The 24,485-nt window shown below is 42.4% G+C and overlaps 1 protein-coding gene across 3 annotated transcripts in view; it reads right to left on the bottom strand.

Moving 5' to 3' along the window:
• Positions 1-24,485, bottom strand: part of LOC134342801 (collagen alpha-1(XIV) chain-like) — a 193,030-nt gene that overhangs the window by 60,374 nt on the left and 108,171 nt on the right. For all 3 annotated transcript variants that reach the window (XM_063041387.1, XM_063041386.1, XM_063041388.1), the window contains exons 25-28: positions 20,443-20,499; positions 9,820-9,959; positions 9,160-9,283; positions 97-240 (exon numbers count right to left, since the gene is read on the bottom strand). In XM_063041387.1, coding sequence (XP_062897457.1) covers positions 97-240; positions 9,160-9,283; positions 9,820-9,959; positions 20,443-20,499 — 465 coding nt within the window. The remainder of the gene's footprint in view (positions 1-96; positions 241-9,159; positions 9,284-9,819; positions 9,960-20,442; positions 20,500-24,485) is intronic.

Below are 24,485 nucleotides of genomic sequence, written 5' to 3'. Positions count from 1 at the left end.
TATATTAAACTAAGAATAGTACCATAAATTATATCCTGAAATTACTCTAAACTCTAACAATTATTTAGTAACAGCAATAGTTGCCTAAAATATCACCTTTCAATGCCAGCTGTTGAAGTGTTTCACTTATTTCTCCAAGAACTGCTCCACGAGCAATAATAATCAGAACTTTATGAATATGTTTTCTTTCCATTGTATCATTGTTGGAAAACAGATCATATGATGTTCTGCTATCTTTGGCTATAAGACAAAATTAACAATTTATGAGCAAAACGTCTTAATTCAAAACAACTTTGCTAATTCGTTCCACGTTAGCTCAGTTCTGATTGATGAGGCAGTTATCGCTCTCCACTCACACCCATGGAATTTTCGATGAACATTGAAAGGCAGAATATGAAGCACTCGTCTTAAACAAATGAATAAATTATTTAAGTAACAAACTGCAAATGGCACCATCCTGCACACCATTTCCTGATGTTCTGACATGCATTATGGCAGATGTAAATACACATGCCTGTCTGCAAGGCAAGATAAGCATAACTCAGTCATGTTTTCTTCCTATTGAATAAACATTTCGGCATTCCAAGTGTAAGGGGTTTCTACTTTTATGTTACTGAGTGGGCTAATCAAAATGGCTTCGTTGTTATGTTATCTGCTGAGAAAGTTCTCTCCTTAGCAGCTTGTTTGGGTTATAGAGTGAGTTGTATTCAGTTGCTAACCAATGGGGATAGATGTTATTCTTTCTTGTGTGTCTGTAAGCTATTGTGATGTGCGGGTTTTTGGGGAGAAAGCGCAATGCAGAGAGAGAGAGTGGACTCAATGCTGTGAGCTGGCCGACGGGCCAGACCCTGAGCCAGAGTCCAAGGTCCAGGTCTTCGGCGAGGAGAGGAGACGAAGACAGACTCGTGTGGAGCATCTGGTCAACCACCGTGGTTGATACAGGCGGCGGATTGAGGTGGTCAGAGGGGATTAAATGGTGAAAAGAGGATCGTTACTAGAGCTCCAACTTTTGTGCACGAAGAGGTTGAACTTTGATAAGTGTGGCGTCTTTTACTTTCCTTTTATATTTTATCTCTATTAATTACATAGTTCCAGTAATATCTATAAATTGTAATCATTTAATCGTATATGGTGCATTGTCTGTTATTTGGCGGGGTGGAGTACAATCACAAAGCATCCACACAAACTTAATTACCCAGTTTGGCAGGGCCGAAGGCTGCTTCCCCTAGACGAAAGCGAGTTGAGCAAGCCGGAGGCTTACCAGGGGGGCTACATTTGGGGGCTCTTCCGGGATTGAATTCAGTGGTGCGCTGCATGATTGCTCTGTTTAAGTCAGTAATATGTGTCTCTGTGGGATTGCTGGTTATTACTGCATGCGTGTTGGTGGTGGGACCAGGGGCTGTCCATACTGTTAGAAGAGAGAGGAAAGAGTGGTCTGATTCGGAGATAGGGTCTGCAAATAAATGTTCTAGCTATGTTAGGCTCCGCCTGGCTTTTGGGATATTTTCCACCCCTAAAGGAGGGGAGGCATATGGGACATGGGCAGAGCGGATCTCTCAGTTGTTAGATGAGTGGCAGTGCTCAGTTGAGAGAGAGCGACAGGGATTGGTTGAAAGTTTGAGTAGGTGGGCTGTTGACGGTGTTAGGTCTGTCAGGTTCAATTACCCTGTAGTGACACCTGCTAGTTATCTGAAAGCGGGGGGAAAGTTTCAGTGTATCTTCTCTGGCTAGGAGGGCAGCTAAATTGCTTGCAGTGCCAGGGGGACTGCAAGCCCCTCCCTCAGTTGTTCAGCTGATCAGAGAGGTGTAGGGAAACTTAGTGGAGGCCCAGTGGGGAAATGGCTTGGGGTCTCTGGGGGAGCACGTTCCCAGCAATGTACCAAGGAACTTCCGAAAGGAAAAGACCCTATTCCCGAAGACTTAGAGGGACCACGCCCCTGTATGTCGTTACGGATAGATGGAAGCTATGCTAAAGGCATCCTCGACACCGAGGCGCAGGTCAAGTTGCTGTACAGTTCGTTTTACAACCAGTGTCTGAAGCATTTACTCTTAACAACATTAAGGGCACTGGAGATTTGGGGTACCAGTGCCAGTGATTATCCAGAAGACGATGATTGGTTAGTGAAACTGGAGTTCATGGGGGCATTGTCTGTGCTTGTGAGGACATGTGTAACAGCCTTGGGCCGGTACCAAATGTAAACGAGACCCGATTGTGGTACGGCCTGGGGGAAGTATCTGAGGGTGAAACCCTCCTAGTTGACGCTCCGAAATACCACGAGGGAGGGGAGTTGTCTGCTGAAGACACCTTGGTGAGAGAGAGGTCGTGGCATCTGGACCCTGTAGCCGTGGAAGACGTAGGCAGCGTGTGTGTGGATTATAGGGCTCTGAACAGGCGCACTGTCATTGACCAGAATACGGCCCTGAGAGCCGAAGACGCTATGGTCTGTTTGTATGGTGCAACGTGGTTTAATGTGCTTGATCTGAGGACTGGACGCTGCCAGTTCCCGATGAGTGAGGCTGACTCAGAGAGGCGGGGTGGGGTACAATCACACAGCATCCACACAAACTTGATTACCCAGTTTGGTGGGACCGAAGGCTGCTCCCCCTAGACTAAAGCGAGTTGAGTGAGCCTGAGGCTTACCGGCGGGCTACACAAGAGAGATAGACTACCTAATACCACTGTTAAGTGTGGTTATCTAATTGACCACAAAGTTATATGCTTTCTGTTACGTACCCCATAACTGGGTTGCCAAACCAGCAGAAATGGATCACTCATTTGGAGTCTGGATTACTAGAACTAAGAAAGTTTTATTAAAGAAACAAGCAACACAGTACTCTAATCAAAAGGATAATAAATGCAACAGTTCAGCAATGATAAACACACATGTACACAGAATTAAGATAACAGGATCAATCAAGCTCTATCGTTGTCTAGGGGTAAATGACCAGTTTCAAAGTGACGCAAAGTTCAGTTCAATTTAGTTCAGTTCAGTTCGCAGTAGTCGCTGCCGTGGCGATGGACAGTGGGGGGAAGGAGAGAGAGAACAAAACGAATGAATATTCAAGGCTTCCACACAGACCTTCGCAGTCAGCTTTCGGGCAAGTCCTTTGTGATGTCATCTGAGGTCACCGACCGTGACCCCTCCGTTTCCAGATACGATCGTTTCCCTGCGGTGAACCTGGCACCCAGGCAAGGGTGGACACACACCAGGTTCCCGCCGATCGTGCCTTTCCACCCTGTGCGTCTATGGCCCGGTACTTCCCACCGACTTGTGAGAGACGCACCGCTTCCAGGGTCTTGTTACCTCGGGTGTCGTGTGTGTGTCGCCTTAGCGAACCTGTCCCTTTTTATCCCCCTGCTGGGGTATCACCTGTCTATCACTTCAAACAGTTCAGGGTTCAAAGGGGGAGCCGATCTTGACAGCTCTCCTTCCTTCATTAACATCCCCAAATACTGCTCCATTGTTTTCCTTATCTCTCTCTCTCCTGAAGACAGGTGGCAGACCAACTGCTGATTCCACTGGTGCCAGCCCAGGCCAGCTACATCTTAATCTATGTGTATTCTTGTCATATTTCTCAGAAGTACCGTGATCTCAGCATTTCATGCTTTAAACCTGAATACATGGGAAGAAAGTACTCTTTTTTTCATATGCTTCCTGCTGTCCACCACTACCACCCCTTATCTGCTCCACCAGTTCTTCTCTCATCATACATCATCAGGGTAATTTATATCAGCCAATTCACCGATAGTTGCAAACGCCAAAACAGCTACACATAAATAGCTGCACAAGACCAGGCTGTCAAAAAGCCAGATGCAGAGCTATATGATATGCTAAAGCATCCTAAATTGTAAGCTAAGTTAACCTGAATCAAATGCTGCAACCACTTGCTCTTAACCTTCTGAAGCATGTGGAACATTTTGTCTCTGAAGGTTACAGATGTTAACTCAACTTTAGTGATTACAGAGGAAGATAAACTGGAAGAGTACTGGCGAGTTATTGGAGCAGACAATGGGGCATTAGGATTAAAGAGTTAGAGATACTAAGGTGAGAAATGCATTCCACTGGTGCTTCAAAGATCCAAAATAAAAATATAACTGGAAGGCAGACCCCCCAGTTCAATGATGTTCACTTATTTCACAAACAGATTCACATGAAAATTGCCACAGATGCAATAAAATAACGCACAACTATTACAGAATATGTAGCTAACTCTACCTTATCCATATACAACTGGTGCTTAGTGGATGACATTGAGAATAGACACTATTTTAATGAGTGTGGAGGCAGATTTGAAAGTGGTCCAATAACAGAATGCAATAATAAATACAGAAGCATTGGCTCATCAAAAATCTATTTATCTACTTTGTTCGTATACTGGCTATTATTCACTACCTTCAAAATTGGATAGATACTTGAAAAGAAAAAAAAACCTGCACAGCTATTGTGAGAGAAATTGAATGAATAAAAGTTTTTGGACAAATCTTTCAAACCACTGCTTCTGGTTCATTGGGCAGCATGAACTCATTCAATATTGTACCATAATATGATTCTTTGATCAGAAGAAGTAAAGATAAATTTAATGGATTTTGTAATGTATTGTGTGGGTATTCGTAGCGTCAGAGTGCATATGACGTCAGGACGTGGAAAAAGTAAAAAATGGAAGCCTGGTGAATAAATGTGGTTGTTCAATCTACAGCGGTGTCTGAGTCACATCAATATTACATGGTGTCAGAAGAAATCGCGAAAAAAAAGGAAGAGAAGGCACGTGAAAGATGTCACAGTTACAGCCAGTGTCAAGTTTAAGCCTACAAGGTAATCTTGCTGAGAACTGGAAAATATGGATCCAGAAGTTTGAGCTGTTTTGCACCGCTAGCAGCGTAGCTGAAAAGATGGAGAAAGTGCAATGTACTACGTTTCTGCATGTGGCAGGGGAAGAGGCAATAAAGGTTTGCAACACGTTTGTCTTCCAAGATGATGGGCAAGATAAAACTGAAGTGTTGAAGAAAAAGTTTCAAGATTACTGCGAACCGAGAAAAAACCTACTGTACATCCGACACCGGTTTTTCACGAGGGCTCAAGGACCAATAGAGACCATAGATGCCTATGTAACAGATTTGAAGGCAAAAGACTGAGTTCGGACAACTGCATGACTCTTTAATATGTGACAGGATTGTGTGCGGCATATGAGATGATCAAGTGAGAGGCAGATCTTACATTATAAAAGGCGATTGATGTTTGCCGTGCCAGCGAGATCACGTCAAGTCAGGTTAAAGTGCTCAGTGAAGAGATTGAAGTGCGCAAAATAAAAACTGTGAAAACTGACAAGAGTAGGACAAAGCCAGCTCCACAGGATGATCTAAAGGAAGTTAACTGCGACAGATGTGGTTATAAACATGGATACAGAAAATGTCCAGCTTTTGGTCAGACATGCAAGTTATGCCAGAAAAGAAATCACTTTGCAAAGATGTGCAAATCAAAGGAGCACGCAAGGAAAATGCATGCTGTGGAACAGAGTGAGGGCAACAGTGACATGTTCATTGGCACAGTTGAAGTGGAACAGGAGGTACACATCAAGAATATTGACAATGCAGAGATGGAGCATGAAGATGATTGGACTCAAGATCTGATAATAAACAGGAGGAATGTGACATTTAAGCTTGACACTGGGGCAAAGTGCAACGTAATGTCGGCAGAAACATTCAACTCACTGGACATCAGAGAAAGTCTGGAAAAATCCACCTGTAAGCTTGTTGAATATTTCGGTCACAAGCCGTGCCACTGGGCAAAAAAGCACTCACCTGCGTGTACAAAGGCCAAAAATACAAGATCGAGTTTGAAATAGTACAGCAACATGTTCCAGCAATACTGGGCAAAGCAACATGCACAAAGCTAGGCCTGGTGAAGAGAATCTATGGGGTTGAAAAAGAAAATGACATCTCAAAGACTTTGATGACTTGTTTTCTGGATTAGGATGTTTACCAGAGAAACACCATATCCAGATTGATCCAACTATTGCACCAGTCATGCATACCCCAAGAAAGATTCCAGCAGCTCTCAGGGATCAAGTAGCAGAGGAGCTACACAGAATGGAACCGATGGGAGTCATAACAAGACAAATAGAACCAACCAACTGGGTGAAGTGTGGTGACAGTGGTCACAGAAAAATAGACGAGGATTTGCATGGATCCACAAGATCTCAACCAAGCCATCAAAAGAGAGCACTATCCGCTGCTCACGGTTGAAGAGGTTGTCTCCCACATGCCTAATGCAAAATACTTTTCAGTATTAGACGCAAATCAAGGTTTCTGGCAGATCAAGCTGGATGAGAAAAGTTTCAAATTACGCACGTTCAACACACCCATAGGGAGATATCGTTTCCTGTGTCTACCCTTTGGGATTTCTTCTGCATCAGAGGTATTCCAGAGATCCGTGGCATGAATGATTGAAGACCTGGACGGGGTGGTCAACATCATCGATGATTTGCTGATATGGGGTGACACAATTGAGGAACATGATCAGAGACTGACAAGCTCCTGGAGAGAGCACGTGAGTACAATCTAAAAGTAAACAAAAGTAAATGTAAGATCAGAACTACAGAGACCACATGCATAGGTCATGTACTCAGTGCTGATGGGCTAAAACCAGATGATGAAAAGGTCAGAGCTGTGATACAGCTACCACCACCCAAAGACAAGCAAGAACTGTTGAGGTTCATGGGCATGATACGGTATCTTGCCAAATTCATTCCCAACTTATCAGAGGTCAGCGCTCCACTCCGAAAGCTACTAGAGAGCAACACTGAATGGCATTGGGAAGACGAACAAAAGAAAAGTTTTGACACATTGAAGCAGTTAGTTACCAATGCACCAGCAGTCAAGTTCTATGATGTCAATAAACCGGTGATGATGTCGGTGGATGCCAGTTTGGAGGGAATAGGAGCTGTTATACTGCAGGATGGGAGGCCTGTGGCGTATGGATCATGAGCACTTACGGACTGTCAACGCCGATATGCTCAAATTGAGAAGGAATTACTCACCATAGTTTATGGGTGTGAGAAGTTCCACCAGTATGTATATGGCAAAGAAATCCAGGTTGAGAGTGATCACAAACCACTTGAGAGCATCTTCAAAAAGCCACTCCACCAAGCTCCTATGAGGCTGCAAAGGATGCTTCTCAGGCTACAGAGGTACACTCTGACAGTCACCTATAAGCCAGGAAAAGAACTTTACATCGCTGATGCTTTGAACCATACTTACCTCAAAGAGCAAAAGGAAGAGTTGTTAGGAAGAGAGCTGGAGGTCAACTGGGTTACACCTCAGCTATCCATCTCTGAGGAAAAGTTGAACATGTTCAGGAAAGCGACTGCAGATGATCCAGAAATGCAAATGCTAGGAGACATTACAATGAATGGATGGCCAACAGAAAGAAAAGATGTTCCAAAGGAAATGCAGAAATACTGGATACTTAAAGAGGAAATCAGCTATGCATCAGGACTAATGTTCAAAACGGTAAAACTCATCGTACCAAACCAAATGAGACAGGAAAGGCTCAACAGAATTCATAAGTCATACCTGGGGATAGTGAAATGTAAAGAAAGAGCGAGGGACATTCTCTATTGGCCAGGCGAGTCAACTCAGATAGAAGACATTGTTTCTCAGTGTGCTGTCTGTAATGAAAACAAAAACAACAATCCAAGAGAGCCTCTGCTTCCCCACCCACTACCAGGAAGACCATGGGAGAAGATTGGCACAGATCTCTTTCACTACAATGGTACAGAATATCTGCTTTGTGTGGACAACTATTCAAAATATGCAGAGATCACTAAGTTAAGTAACACATCCAGTCGAGGTGTCATTAGTGCAGTGAAGTCGACATTCGCAAGACATGTTATTCCAGATATTGTCGTCAGTGACAATGGTCCACAATATGCCAGTGGTGAGTTCAGCGGGTTCTCAGAAAGCTGGGAATTTCAACATGTTACTTCCAGTCCAGGGCACGCTCAGTCTAGTGGACAAGCAGAGAGAACTGTACAAACTGTCAAGAACATGCTCAAGAAGGCACATAGCAGCAACGGTGACCCTTACATTGCTCTGCTTGAATACCGCAACACACCGATTGAGGGTGTGGGGTTCTCTCCTGCGCAGCTGTTGATGGGACATCGTCTGAAGTCCAAACTGCCAACATCCACAACTCTACTGACCCCTGAAGGTAATGCTCAAGTACATGACAGGCAAAAGTACAAGTAAATAACACAAAAGAGCTACTATGACAGACATACAAGACAGTTGCCAGATCTGCATACAGGTGAAAATGTCAGAATACAGAGAGGGGACACTTGGCAACCAGCCGTGGTTGTGAACAGACACCAGCAACCAAGATCCTTCATAGTTCGCACGCCGGATGGAAGAGTCTACAGGAGGAACAGGAAGCATCTGCTGAAGACAGGTGAGAGGGAGTTTCCACGTACAGATGCACAAGACATTTCCACAGATACAGACATGGAAACAAACGACACCAAGAGTGATGCAGACCCCAAAGACACAGAGGTCATTCGAGAGACTGACACTGATGAAGGACAAGCACAGTCACAGTTGTATCACACACGGTCTGGGAGACAAGTCAAACTTCCAGCTAGATACAGACACTAGACATACATACAGTCTCACACAGTTTGAGGCAAAGTCACACATGTCATAAGTTTCAAGGTGTGAAATAAAAGGTTTATTATTCCATGTTAGTAAAAGAAAATATACTGCTGTTAGTACTATAAGATACAATGCAGAATACAGTACAAGGTAAGATTTTTTTAGTTTATGTCATGGTTGTTTCACTGTAAGAAGGGCATACCTAGAGGCATTGTTTTGGTAATTCACAGTGTTGTAAAAAGAAAAAAAAAGTCTTGAGAAGGGAGGTGTAATGTATTGTGTGAGTATTCGTAGCGTCAGAGTGCGTATGACGTCAGGATGTGGAAAAAGTAAAAAATGGAAGTCTGGTGAATAAACGTGGTTGTTCAATCTACAGCGGTGTCCGAGTCACATCAATATTACAGATTTGTTGTTGCAGAGGATTAAACTTCAAACAAGGTGCCACATTATTAAAATCAAAGATAAACTAAGGTCATGCATCTAAAATTCTAGTCTGTAAGCAATGAGGATACCTGCGTTGGCATCTTTCCCTCTGTAAGGTATGTCATAGATTGCTCCCAGCAATTCTTCTTTACTTTCAAAGGAGCTCTGCTGAATTTCATTCCTCATGTGATTACTGAACTGGCTCACTGATACCTGTGAAAGTAAATCATCATATCTATCAAAAATCCCACTGACTATTTTCAGTACTGTATCCAGTACTTACAGGCCCTCCCTGGGTTATGAACACCCAGTTTATGAATACCTCTGCATATGAACTAGCTCCCATAATATTCAATTCAAAAGCCTGATGTATGAATATGTTTATTCCAATAAACAACAGAGCTAGTTCTCTCTCTCTATCAGCCTTCAGTATGTACTTTCATATTCAACCTATGCAATTTCATGCCGTTCATGACAATATTGCAGAAGCATGGTTACCATATCCAGTATCACTTGTTCAATTTATGTCATATGGACAAAGTTGACGTACGGATGCCTGTAATAAGGGAATCAATTCATTATCTTAGGACTGCCTGTACTACTTAAATAAGCAAAAAGCAACATTGCTTTATTTTATGAAAAATGTTCATGTAACCCCTACACATAAAAACAGAGATGTGGATTTTGAGCAGCAAGTTCTAAAACAAACAAGCAGTGAGAAATTATTGCATCTGCATCTAAAAACTTACCTGAATTCCGTCAGGACCAATTTTGTCAAAAACTGTGATAGTGTCATACACAAAGGCAATGATTTTCCTGAAGTTTACTGATCCTATCATTGTGGAGCCATCAATTATAAATCTCATGTCTGCTTTGACCGCACGGCAATCTAAGGAGAAAAGGACAGTGGTTGCTTTCTATCCAACAACTTCATAAAAGATGAGCAGACAAAGGTACTTAACTAAATTCTTGAAGCATAATTCTGTAATCTAAAACAGAGAGGCTATTTTTAAGGATTCTAAAATATTTTGTGGCCAATTAACTGAATCGCTCCCTACGTTTCTAGAAGGTACCCTTAAAATTTTAGTAGATAGACCTGACAAAAAAGTTCTTCATTAATATGTTTATGTTGTCACTTAACAGATTATGTTATAAAGATAATACTCAATTAAAATCTTCACATCAATTCCCAGTACTATCTGTCCTTACAGTTACTCGCTTACAGTTTATCTATTGTATCAACAAAAGGTTTAATTTCAGTCGCACTGATGTAGCAGGAGAGTTAGAGATTAAAATGATATGTAAGCATTTCCTTCAGCTTTCCCAAGAAGCTTTAGGACCGCCAGTTCTATTCTGTGAAAGCCCAGCATTGTAACTGGGTAGGGATAACATCACCAAATGAACTGCAAATTGTATCATGTCAGTCCTATCTGCAATAAACTCACTTTTAATCATATTTTCCTAATTTTCTTTTATCCTAGCAAACAACCAGTAAATCAATGGAAAGAAAAAGCCCCACACATCAAAGTTGCTGGTGAATGCAGCAGGCCAGGCAGCATCTCTAGGAGGAGATACAGTCGATGTTTCAGGCCGAGAAAAAGCCCTTCTGCTTATGAAAGGAAAATCTAAAAATGGGAGGCCAGGTGGAAAATTGAAGATTTAAATGAAAAATGAGGCTTCATCAATGGTGTTGATTCCAAAGTAGAAAATGCAACACTTTGGTAAACAGTGCACAGGACAGGCCCACAATATGACATGCATGTACCCAAGAAATATTTACACAGCCATCAACACATGTAATCTATCTCTATATCAAATGAAACTGTGATTTAGAGGTTTACATGAAAAATCATTAAAGAAGGTAACAGATACTATAGAAGGGGCCTTTAATATCCTAGAACAGAATAATTGAGATTGGAGAAAGGCAACCTTACTAACTTGGTCTTAAAGACTAAAACGTGTTCTTTACTGATTACAAGTATTGCTACTTATAGTCTTTGGAAGTTCATCAATCCACTTAAATTTTAGACCTTTCTCAGCCCAAAGGATCCTTACACTAATTGTACCATTAGCTTTTAATACATCTTGGTCCCAAATCTCTTTGGAATCTGACATTCTTGGATCTAACCATATACAGCAGATATGAGACATCAATGAAATCTTGAACCACAGAAATCCTTCACGTGCAAAGAGCCTGTGCAGCCCAATTACACCCATGTGACTAATTAACCTTCTCACCCGCATGTCTTTGGAAAGTGGGGAGAAACCCGCACAATTACGGGGAGAATATACAAACTCCTTACTGACAGCAGCAGAATTAAATCTGGATTGCATGTGCTGTAATCGCATTACGCTAACCACTACACTACCTTGATGACCTTTGATGGACAATCAGAAGCTCCAAAGTGTTTCCACTGCAACTTTAATGAAGGAATAGCCTAATGACAAGAACAAAAAGACACAAACAGATAGGGAATAGAGGGATATGGACAACAACAGGTAAATGGAATTATTTTGGCATCATTATCAGTGAAGACATAGTAGTCCGAATCACACATCACTGTGCTGTTCTCTTCCATGTTTCTATGTAAGAGCACGTAAAGAATAAAAGAAGAATTTGTAGTCTAGGAAATGAGGCAAGGTGTTCATCAAAGCCGTGCATTGCATGTGACTATACTATTACAACCATTACAAGTGTAATTAATGCACATGTAATTTCATTGATATTCTTGGGGAAAAAACTTGAGGAGGACTGTATAGTGGGAGAAAACAAATTGCAGACACATTCTTTCCTCGTGAACCTTAGTTATTTTTTTCAGATAAATATTTCATTTTAAAGTAATAACAAATTCCAAAATTCAACTTTAATTTAGAAGATTTACTGGTACCAAAAGTTAGTAAGAAGTCAATTAGGTTTTGGCAATGCTTCACTGTGCGTAATGAGAAGAACAAAGCTTAAATAAATAAGATCCATTGGTATACATCTGGAACAAATGGAGTAGCAGCTAAATGCCAAATGGAATTAAAGGCTTTGATATAAATGGGAAAGAAATCCATGACGGAACAAAAAGGCTCAAAGTAAACAACTACTACAGGATGAGTAACGCACACAAAATGCTGGTGGAACACAGCAGGCCAGGCAGCATCTATAGGAAGAAGTACTGTCAACGTTTTGGGCCGAGACCCTTCGTCAGGATTAACTTAAAGAGTCAGTTAGTCCTGACGAAGGGTCCTGGCCCGAAACCTTGACTGTACCTCTTCCTATAGATGCTGCCTGGCCTGCTGCATTCACCAGCATTTTGTGTGTGTGATGCACTATCAATCACTCCAAAAGACTGGAGGTAGAGTAAATACTGAAAGGCTTTTATTAGCAGTAAAAGTGACCTCAACCACGCTGAGTTTCTGACCTGGACTGAGGGAGGAGCAGTGGCACAGGGGTCTGCGGGAGGAGCCACAGGAGCAGTCAGCAGAGGGGCGCGTCCAGGCAGGTAACCCAGTTACAACATACATATGGTTTACCAGTGTGTTGCTTGAATTTCCAGCATCAGCAGATTTTCTCGTGTTTGCGTTTGTAAATTACAGGATGAGTGGTATTTATCCCAGAATATACAAGATAATAAGACCATAAGACAAAAGAGCAGAAGTCGGCCATTCAGCCCATCGAGTCTGCTGGGCCATTTTATTATGAGCTGATCAATTCTCCCATTTAGACCCACTCCCCCGCCTTCTCACCATAACCTTTGATGCCGTGGCTACTCAGATACCTATCAATCTCTGCCTTAAATACACCCAATGACTTGGCCTCCACTGCTGCCTGTGGCAACCAGCTCCATAGATTCACCACCCTCTGACTAAAAAAATGTTGTTGCATTTCTGTTCTGAATGGGCACCCTTCAATTGTTAAGTTATGCCCTCTCGTACTAGATTCCCCCATCATGGGAAACAACTTTGCCACATTCACTCTGTCCACGCCTTTCAACATTCAAAATGTTTCTATGGGGTCTCCCCTCATTCTTCTAAACTCCAAGGAATACAGTCCAAGAGTGGACAAACGTTCCTCATATGTTAACCCTCTCATTCCCAGAATCATTCTAGTGAATCTTCTCTGTACCCTCTCCAACATCAGCACATCCTTTCTTAAATAAGGAGACCAAAACTGCCCACAGTACTCCAAGTGAGGTCTCACCAGTGCCTTACAGAGCCTCAACATCACATCCCTGCTCCTATACTCTACTCCTCCAGAAATGAATGCCAACATTGCATTCGCCTTCTTCACTACCGACTCAACCTGGAGGTTAACCTTAAGGGTATCCTGTACGAGGACTCCCAAGTCCCATTGCATCTCAGAACTTTGAATTCTTTCCCCATCTAAATAATAGTCTACCCATTTATTTCTTCTGCCAAAATGCATAACCATACACTTTCCAACATTGTATTTCATTTGCCACTTCTTTGCCCATTCTTCCAATCTATCCAAGTCTCTCTGCAGACTCTCTGTTTCCTCAGCACCACCAACCCCTCCACCTATCTTCGTATCATCAGGAAACTTAGCCACAAAGCCATCTATTCCATAATCCAAATCGTTGATGTACAATGTAAAAAGAAGTGGCCCCAACACGGACCCCTGTGGAACACCACTGGTAACCGGCAGCCAACCAGAACAGGATCCCTTTATTCCCACTCTCTGTTTCCTGCCAATCAGCCAATGCTCTATCCACATATGTAACTTTCCTGTAATTCCATGGGTTCTTATCTTGTTAAGTAGTCTCATGTGTGGCACCTTGTCAAAGGCCTTCTGAAAATTCAAATATACAGCATCCACTGCATCTCCCTTGTCTAGCCTACTTGTAATTTCCTCAAAAAACTGTAATAGGTTTGTCAGGCAGGATTTCCCTTTAAGGAATCCATGCTGAGTTCTGCCTATCTTGTCATATGCCTCCAGGTACTCTGTAACCTCATCCTTGAAAATCAACTCCAACAACTTCCCAACCACCGATGTCAAGGTAACAGGTCTATAATTTCCTTTTTGCTTCCTTGCCCTCTCCTTAAATAGCGAAGTGACATTTGCAATCTTCCAGTCCTCTGGAACCATGCCAGAATCTATCAACTTTTGAAAGATCTCTGCAATCTCCACAGCTACTTCCTTCAGAGCACGAGGGTGCATTGCATCTGGTCCGGGAGATTTATCTACCTTTAGATTAGTCAGCTTCCGGAGTACTTTCTCTGTCGCAATTGTGACTGCGCACACTTCTCTTCCCTGCCACCCCTGAGTGTCCCGTATACTGCTGATGTCTTCCTCAGTGAAGACGGATGAAAAATACTCCTTCAGTTCCTCCGCCATCTCCTTATCTCTCATTACAATTTCTCCAGCATCATCTTCTATCGGTCCTATATCTACTCTCACCTGTCTTTTACTCTTTATATACTTGAAAAAGCTTTTAGTATCCTCTTTGAAATTATTTGCTAGCTTCCTTTCATAGTTAATCGTTTCCCTCTTAATGATCTTCTTAGTTTCCTTTTGTAAGCTTTTAAGAACTTCCCAATCCTCTGTCTTCCCTCTAATTTTTGCTTCCTTGTATGCCCTCTCCTTTGCTTTAACTTCGGCTTTGATTTCTCTTGTCAACCACGGTTGCATCCTTTTTACATTCGAAAATTTCTTCCTTTTTGGAATATACCTGTCTTGCACCTTCCTCACTTCTCACATAAACTCCAGCCACTGCTGCTCTGCCATCTTTCCCGCCAGTGTCCCTTTCCAGTCAATTTTGGCCAGTTCCTCTCTCATGCCACTGTAATTTCCTTTACTCCACTGAAATACCGGCACATCAGATTTCTGCTTCTCTTTTTCAAATTTCACAGTGAACTGAATCATGTTATGATCACTGCCTCCCAAGGGTTCCTTCACCTCAATCTCTCTAATCACCTCCGGTTCATTACACAATACCCAATCCAGTACAGCCGATCCCCTAGTGGGCTCAACAACAAACTGTTCTAAAAAGCCATCTCGCAGACATTCTACAAATTCTCTCTCGAGATACAGTGCCAACCTGATTTTCCCAATCTCTCGCATGTTAAAATCCCCCACAATTATCATTACACTGCCCTTCTGACAAGCCTTTTCTATTTCCTGTTGTAATTCGTAGTCCACATCACTGCAGCTGTTTGGAGGTCTATAAATAACTGCCATCAGGGTCCTTTTACCCCTGCGATTTCTTAGCTCAACCCATAAGATTCTGCAGCTTCTAATCCTATATCACCTCTTTCTAATGATTTAATATCATTTCTTACCAATAAAGCCACGCCTCCCCCTCTGCCTACCTTCCTATCCTTCCGATACACCGTGTATCCTTGGACGTTCAGCTCCCAGAGACATGCATACTTTAGCCACGTCTCAGTGATGGCCACAATATCATACCTGCCAATCTGTAGCTGTACGACAAGATCATCCATCTTATTCCTTATGCTGCGTGCACTTAAGTATAACACCTTAAGTACTTGGTACTTTTCGCTTTGATTTCACTGCAACTTTATTGCACGGCAACTCATCCCAATGGCTACAAATTTGCCCCATCACCTGCCTGTCTTTCCTGACATCTTTACAGCTCACTATCTTAGATTTATTTCTGTTTTCCTCTTCCTCCGCTCTATCATTCCGGTTCCCATCCCCTTCCCAAATTAGTTTAACCCTCCCTAACAGCTCTATTAAACTTTCCCGCCAGGATATTGGTCCCCTTCGGGTTCAGGTGTAACCTGTCCTTTTTGAACAGGTCATACTTCCCCCAGAAGAGATCCCAATTATCCAAGAATCTGAAGCCCTGCCCCCTGCACCAGTCTCTCAGCCACGCATTCATCTGCCTGATCCTACTATTCTTGACCTCGCTAGCATGTGGTAGAAATCCTGAGATTACCACCCTGGAGGTCCTGCTTTTTAGCTTCCTTCCTAACTCCCAGAAATCTCTCTTCAGGACTTCCTCCCTTGTCCTATCTATATCATTGGTACCAACATGTACCAAGACAACTGGCTGCTCGCCCTCCCCCTTCAGGATATTCTGGACCCGATCCGAGACATCCCATACCTTGGCACCTGGGATACGGGTATCTCTATCAGGCTCACAGACTCTCCTGTCCGTCCCCCTGACTATGGAATCCCCTATGACTACCGCATTCCTCTTCTCCCTCCTTCCCTCCTGCACGATAGCGCCAGGCTCAGTGCCAGAGACCCGGTCACTGTGGGTGTCCCCTGTCAGGTCATCCCCCTCAACAGCATCCAGAACAAGATATTTATTGCTGAGGGGGACAGCCACAGGTGTGCTCACTGCTATCCGGGCATTTCCCTTTCCTCTCTTGACAGTGACCCCTGTAGCCTAGGGATGACTACCTCCCTGTAGCTCCTGTCTATCACCTCTTCACTTTCCCTGATAAGCAGTAGGTCATCAAGCTGCAGCTCCAGATCCCCAACACGGTCTCTGAGGAGCTGCATCTCGGTGCACCTGGCGCAGATGTGGCCATCAGGGAGGCTGGAGGTCTCCCAGGATTCCCACATCTGACACCCTGAACAAAGCACTAACCCTGCAGGCATGCTATCTAATTCTACAGGAATGAAACAGGAAAAATAAGTCTACTCACCCAGTTACCTCGACAAGCAGACGAACTTTTTAAACCGTTAGCTCGTACCATTAGCTGTATGAGCCCCGCTGTTCTGGTCTGTCCGGGTCGATTCACAGAAGGGGGTGGGAGAAAAAAAATTGTTGGTGCTTCGCTCTTGCCTCTTCCCGTTTACCGCCGAAGCCCGTTGAAGCCAAAGCCCTACACTCTGCTACCACTCACTCCGCTGCCCGCTGTATAGGGTGGTCTCCTTACGTCACACGCCTGCGCAGTCTCCTCCTTCTTGCACTTGAAGAAGTTTTTTAAAGAAATGCCTTCCTTCAGAATTTAGCTCCCATGCCACTCTGTAGTCCCAATCCAAAAGAAAGCCATTGAAAGTAACCTTCCTTTTTAAACTCTCCGCACTGTCCTGTTACATCACGCGCCTGCGCAGTCTCGTCCTTCTTGCACTCAAAGAAGTTTTTTTTTAAAACTGCCTTCCTTCAGAATTCAGCTCCCACGCCGCTCTGTAGTCCCGATCCAATGAGAGACATTGATCGTGTGGATAGTCAGAGGCTTTTTCCCAGGGCTGAAATGGCTAGCATGAGAGGGTATAGTTTTAAGGTGCTTGGAAGCAGGCACAGAGGAGATGTCAGGGGTAAGTTTTTTTTTTACGCAGAGAGTGGCCAGTGCATGGAATAGACTGCCGGCGGTGGTGGTGGAGGCGGAAATGATAGGATCTTTTAAGAGACTCCTGGATGGATACATTTTGCTTAGAAAAATAGAGGGCTATGGGTAAGCCTAGGTAGTTCTAAGGTAAGGACATGTTTGGCACAGCTTTGTGGGCCAAAGAGCCTATATTGTGCTGTAGGTTTTCTATGTTTTTAGAATCAAGGCAGAAGAGGAAAAAGTTTTCTGAAGCATGAAAGGTCTCTATGAAAGAGTTAAAAATACATTAATTACTAATTACTTGACTAAATAAACTGATATGATGCCCAGATACTATGATAACATCTTTATTTCAACTTATGTTAAATAACATACTGGGTAATAGAATAAACTGGAGTATCGTCATGTATATGCCCATTCCACATATATCCTTATTGATTGTTAATCAACATTGCTCCTAGTTAAGTAATCTTCTACAGTAATTCTGTTTTTCCACATTTAATTTTAGCTTCTTACTCATTTCCAAATAGAATTCTATACATGAGTCTGTGCAATCTGCTACCAAGGCCTCAGTCTTCTCAGTCTCTCTAGCCCACTTTAAAATCCTTCTTAATCTTCCTCGCCCCCACCCCCTTTAGCCAAGATTTTGGTGGTCTGTGCTAATATCTCTTCATGTGCTTCAGCATAATCTTTTAACAAACAATGAAGCTTTTAGGATAACTTCTGTTGTTGTTTAATTGCAACAGATAACATAGATTCAGTCTCATATCACAACTTATGTGAACCTCAAGTGGACTTTGGAAGGCCATAAAAAATAGATGCACACTACACTCCAGATGAAAGAGCACAAATCAAATCCAAACATAAAATTTAAGATATTACTAGGGAAATGTGAAGTAAAACGTACAGAGTAGAAGATACCAAGTGTCAGCAAGAGGAAAAATTCACATCAAGATGACCTGATTTATTTATTTCTGGCCAGCCTAGTAATAAAGCTGCAGCAAGAGATTCCATCACTAGAATCAGTTACAAGACCAACATCAGACTCAGGAAAGATGGGGAGATAGGGATCACAGAAAAGTTGTAAAAAGTCAGCCTTTACAACAACAAATGAACACAAAGGAGAAAAGATATCCTTCAACTGTGTCTCTTGGAAAGCAGTGCGGAAAAACTTTAGTAAGATGATTACATCAACTAACCTCCAAGGATCAGGTAATGAAGGCAAATTATTTTCCGGTAAACTTGGAACTAATCAGAATTTCTACTTCACACAATAGATAGGCTTTTGTGGCATAACAATAGCAAAAGTCATGGAATCCAAAGGCAGAGAGTCTGTGACATATATGATTATTGTAGTGTCTTTCTGCATGGACAAACTAAAATAGGCACTTGACTGTTCTCATTGATTTATACATTAATCTGTCAGAAAAGCAGTGTCTGTTATAGCTGGCCAATCAGTTGAGAACATATCTAAGAGCTGAACATCAAAAGAAACAAGAAGTATCTCCGCAAATAAAACAAAGTTATCTTCCAACTTTGTTGCTGTTCCCAAAACTCACCAACATTGCTAATGGTAATTTCAAAGATACCATCTCTATAATTTTCTATTTAGTTTCCACAAAGCAATGATTCTCTGAGTTACTGCAACTATTTATGAAGAAGGAATCAAGCACTAAGTTGCCAAATGAATTAAGACCAGAGAACACCACTGCCGCCTTGTGGTTTAGAAAATAAAAGGCAACTTTCAACACCATTGTGAAAGCTTAAAGCACTAGGATTTTTGAGCAACAAACAATCTGCTGGGGCAACTCAGCGGGTTAAGGTAGAGGAAGGGGATTATCAACGTTTTTAGCTGAAACCCTGCCTTGTAGTTTCAATTTGACATCCAGACATGAAATTGAAATCAATAGTTTCCAACACACATAGTATAGTTTTATACTGTATCAGCATGTGGAACATCTGTATCAATATTTCCAAAACACAAACAGACCTGGCGCTTTGGTAGTGCTTGCAGACAATAGAAAACTTTCATCTATCCGTGTTTCAGTGGTGTTTACGATGAAAGCCACTGATCTCACCATTATTTCAACAGCAAAGCTTCTAATTTTCATTCAAAATCTTTTTATACAACTGTTAAGTTTTAGTGTGAATACTTTAAAAATTGCTTTCTGTGTGACAAGTGGCAAGTGAAAACTTTATTTGTCTATACTGCGTTCATAGACTCTTTGGTGCAGAAGTTTGCCAACAAACAATCTGCTGGAGATACTCTGTGGATTGAGCAGCATCTGTGGGAGGGTAGGAATTATTGACATTTTGGGTCAAAACCCTGCGTCAAGTCTGCTCAACCCACTGATTGCCTTCAACATAGGACCCAGTCCTGATGAAGGGTCTCGGCCTGAAACATCAACTGTGTGCTCTTTTTGCTAGATGCTGCCTGGCCTGCTGAGTTCCTCCACCATTGTGTGTGTGTGTGTGTGTGTGTTCGTTCGTTCCTTCAAAAGTTTGCTTGTTGCTCCAAATTCCGGCATCTGCACATGGTCCTGATGAAACACGACAATATTTTATTGGCATTAAACAACTAATGATTCTATTAATTACACTTTTTCTCTACTACAGTCACTGCTGGCCATGGCTGGAGCAGACGTGAAGCCAAATCAAAGCAGCAGGCCCTGGGCACCAATAAGTGTTTGGCCCATTTACCAACTTAGGCATCAAGCCAGAATTAAAAGATTAAGGCATCAAGGCCGAGGACAAAGACATGATCCAGGTACTCATTCAAAAGTAAAATAATCAATGTACGGGGGTTTGCAATAGATATAATAGCCTACGCAGCAATATTCAGAAGATAGTTATATGGAAATAGATAGCAATTTCCAGGGAGTACACATGTGCATGTAAACATAAAAGTACATTGTTGTCCAATATGCACCTTGCCTTTCCAAAAGCTGCAACGTACTGCATCTCACCAGCTGACCATGGTTCAAATATCACGGAACAACTTTTGACATCATTCTTTCATCACTGAGAGCAGAATTTGGTCTATTAGATAATCTCAATGTTTTCCCAAGTAAAAATTTATAGCTCCGGCACAGAAATACTATATTAAGCAATGGCAATCCTACCTTTTAGAGCAGCAGGACCAGTACTGGAAGCAAATGTAGATCTTACTGGAAGTGGCACTAAAAGCAAGAGATAAAATTATGCCTTAAATATAATTATTGCAAAACAAATATGATCTTCATGATTTTAGTCAATTTTACTAAAGACTTCACCTTCTGTTTGAATTTTACCTCCTAAGAGTATCTGCAGATGATACCGTTTAGCTGACAGTCATTACAATACAGGATATTTTTTGTTCTAAATTTACATTATCCTTTTATTTCAATGTTTCCGTACTGTGGTAAGGTATAGATGTGAGGACATTATTGCTATTTTGTAAAATTCTGTTTTATTCTTACTAAAGCTAATCTTTAGGCTTTTGCCTTATTTTAATGAGAAAAAAAACAAATGCTGCCGGTGACCAGGAAAATAATTGCTGGCGATGTTAGGAATTAAATGTTTCACACATTCATAAGACCGAACTATTAGTTCAGTCATGGAGCAATCCCAGTCAAAATAAAGTAGACTGGTGTCTTCTTAAAAATTTTGCATGAGTTTATCTTTCTACTTACAGTGGGTTCCAATTAATTGGGCTATTGGTTAATCGGGGTAGCCACTTATTTGGAACGACACTTAAAAAACAACAAATAATCAGGAAAGTACCAGAATTCCCTTCATTTATTTGGGACAGTATGTCATTTAGCAGGGACAAGTGGCAATTCCCAAATAATTTCTCAATACCATCAATTGCACGTGCTTGTGTGGCCATTAGATACTACATCATGCTTTGAGTGAACAGTTTCTAAATAGTGTCAGATGTATGCATTTGCATTCAAAAAGCAGTGCTTTTTGCCACTGATAGTTGGTGAGAAATAAGATGCAAGACAATCCAGAACTGTTTTGCTCACTGCAGTGTCAAACATTCAGGCTTGGAGATGCCAGAAATGGCCGGGAATTAAAAATGAAACGATTTCACAACTTCAATAAGTTATGAACTACAAATAATTTGAAATTATCAACCATCATCTTGAATGTTACAATGAAAGATTGAATGAAAGTAGTTCATTATCTGCACTAGGTGTCTGCACTGATTTTGATCATTTACAGACAATCAAACGAACATGGACAAAATACTGGAGGAACTCAGCAGGCCAGGCAGCATCTATGGAGAATAGGAAACAATCAACATTTTGGGCCAAGATCCTTCATTCAGACTGGACAGAAAGAGGAGAAATCAGATTAAGAAGGTGGGGGGGGGGGGAGGAGGAAGAAGAACAAGGTAGTAGGTGATAGGTGAAACCGGGAGAGAGGAAGGAAGCAGTGAAGTAAAGAGCTGGGAAGTTGATTGGGATAAAGGGCTGGAGAAGGGGAAATTGATAGGAGAGGTCAGAAGGCCATGGAAGAAAGGGAAGGAGGACCACTGAAGGGAGGTGACAGGCAGGTAAGAAGATAAGGTGAGAGAGGGAAACAGGAATTGGAAATGGTGAAGGGGGAGGTGGCAATTATCAGATGTTTGAGGAAATTGACGTTCATGCCGTTAATTTGCAGGCTACCCAGACGGAATACAAAGTGTTGCTCCTCCAACCTGAGTGTCACCTCATTGCAGCCGTAGAGGAGGCCATGGTCTGACATGTCGGAATGGGAATGGGAAGCAGAATTGAAATGGGTGGCTACAGGAAGATCCCACTCAGGAGCACCAGACACAGTAGATGACCTCAACAGGTGAAGTGTTGCCTCACCTAGAAGGACTGTTCAGGGCCCTGGATGGAGGTGAGAGAAGAGCTGAGTGGGCAGGCACAGCATTTATTCTGCTTGCAGGGTTCAGTGTCAGGACAGAGATTAGGAGGGAGGTATGAATGGACAAGAGAATCAGAGGGAGCAATGCCTGCTGAAAGTGGAGCGTGGGGAGATGGTACAGATGTACTTGGTGACTGGCAATGCAGAGGCTCATGGGGTGGTAGGTGAGGACAAGAGGAATTCTATCCCCATTGAGGCAATAGGAGGATGGGGTGTGTGTGGATGGAAATGGTGGAAATGTGGGTGAGGGCAGTATCAATGGTGAAAGAGGGGAAAACCCATTCTTTGAAGAAGAAAGACATCTCTTCAATTCCCCACTCTGGCCCCCTCTTCTTCAATTCCCCACTATGGTCCCATTCTTACCTCTTCCCCTGACCTATCACCTCCCTCTGGTGCCCCTCCTCTTTCACTTTCTCCCACAGTGCATTCCTCCATTCTTCTGTCCTATCAGATTCCTTCTTCTCAAACCATCTGCCCTTTTCACTTATTATTTCCCAGCTACTTACTTCATCTCTCTCCCCTCCCCTCACCCACCTGGCTTCACCTATCACCTTCTAGGATGCAGTCTTTCCCCTTCCCCCACCTCCTTACCCTGCATTGCACCCCTTCCTTTCCAGTCCCGATGGAAAGTCTCAACCTGAAATGTCAACTGTTTATGCATGTCCATAGAGGCTGCCTGATCTGCAGAGTTCCTCCAGCATTTTATGTGTGCTGCCTTGGATTGCCAGAAACTACAGAATCTTTTGTGTTTGTAAAGCACTAGGCCACCTTGAGGGCAGGACCAGCATTATCCATTTTCTTTATGTGACTGATGTCTTACCTTATAGAGGAAATCTCATAGAAACATATACAATTATGAAAGGGATAGATAGGATAGAGGAAGGAAAGTTGTTTTCACTGGTAGGTGAGGCTATTACCAGGGGACATAGCCTCAAGATTCAGGGAAGTAGATTTAGGACGGAGGTGAGGAGGAACTGCTTTTCCCAGAGAATGGTGAATCTGTGGAATTCTCTGCCCCATGAAGCCCAGTGAATTAAATATAATGAATACATTTAAGAAAAGGTTGGATAGATTCCTGCATAGTCAGTGAATTAAGGGCTATAGAGGAAAGGCAGGTAGGTGAAGATGAGTCCATGGTCAGATCAGCTATGATCTTAGTGAATGGCGGAACAGGTTCAATGGGCAAGATGGCCAACTCCTGCTCCTATTTCTTATGTTCTTGTGTCTTGTCAACACCATTATAAATGGGAAACAGCCTTTAAATCCTCCCAATTGCAAAAATACTTTTTCCCTCCACATACTTGTTCTGGCATTTAAAATAAATCTAAAATTACTTCAGTGAAATATTTAACATTCGGCTTGGTTTGGAAGCTCTGAACTCCTGTTAGCAACTGTGCAAAAGGGTGTTGGAGATCAGCAAGCCCATGTGAACGGGGTTACTTCAATAATAACGGCTATTAATCCAGATCTGCACACAGCACATTATCACATACAGGGAGAAAGCAGAATATATCAACGGCAGAATTATTCTGCATCAGGAAAATGAGTAAAATTCATCTCAGTTCCTGTTTCTGGAGAATATTGTCAGGCTTACACAGGCAGCCACCTCCCTGTCTCCACCCAGCCAATAGGAGTCATCTGCCACTCATTTCCAACTCATCATCTGCAACTCTCTAGATCTGGATACCCCACCATAAGAAACATCCTCTCCACATCCACCCTATCTAGTCCTTTCAACATTTGGTTGGTTTCAATGAGATCTTCCCACATTCTTCTAAATTCCGGTGAGTATAGGTCCAAAGCTGCCAAACGCTCCTCATATGTTAACCCCTTCATTCCCAAAATCACCCTTGTGAACCTCCTCTGGACTCTCTCCAATGACAACACATCCTTTCTGAGATATGGAGCCCAAAACTGTTGACAGTACTCCAGGTGTGGCTTGACTGGTGTTTTATAAAGGTGCAGCATTATCTCTTTGCTTTTGCATTCTATTCCCATTGAAATAAATGCCAACATTGCATTTGCCTTTACCACAGACTCAACCTGTAAATTAACTTTACTCGAGGACTCCCAAGTTCCTCCCTACTTTCTCTCCATTCAGATAATAGTCCGCATTATTGTTCCTTTTACCAAAATGCATTATCATATATTTCCCAACATTGTACTCCATCTGCCACTTTTTCCCCCACTGTTCCAATTTGTCTAAGTCCTGCAGCAATCACATTGCTTCCTCAGCACTATCTACCCCTCCACCTATCTTCACATCATC

This window comes from Mobula hypostoma, chromosome 2 (assembly GCF_963921235.1).
Source record: "Mobula hypostoma chromosome 2, sMobHyp1.1, whole genome shotgun sequence".
Classification (NCBI taxonomy): Eukaryota; Metazoa; Chordata; class Chondrichthyes; order Myliobatiformes; family Myliobatidae; genus Mobula; species Mobula hypostoma.
The sequence above is the reverse complement of the archived record's forward strand: the minus strand, read 5'-3'. Positions and strand labels throughout refer to the sequence as shown.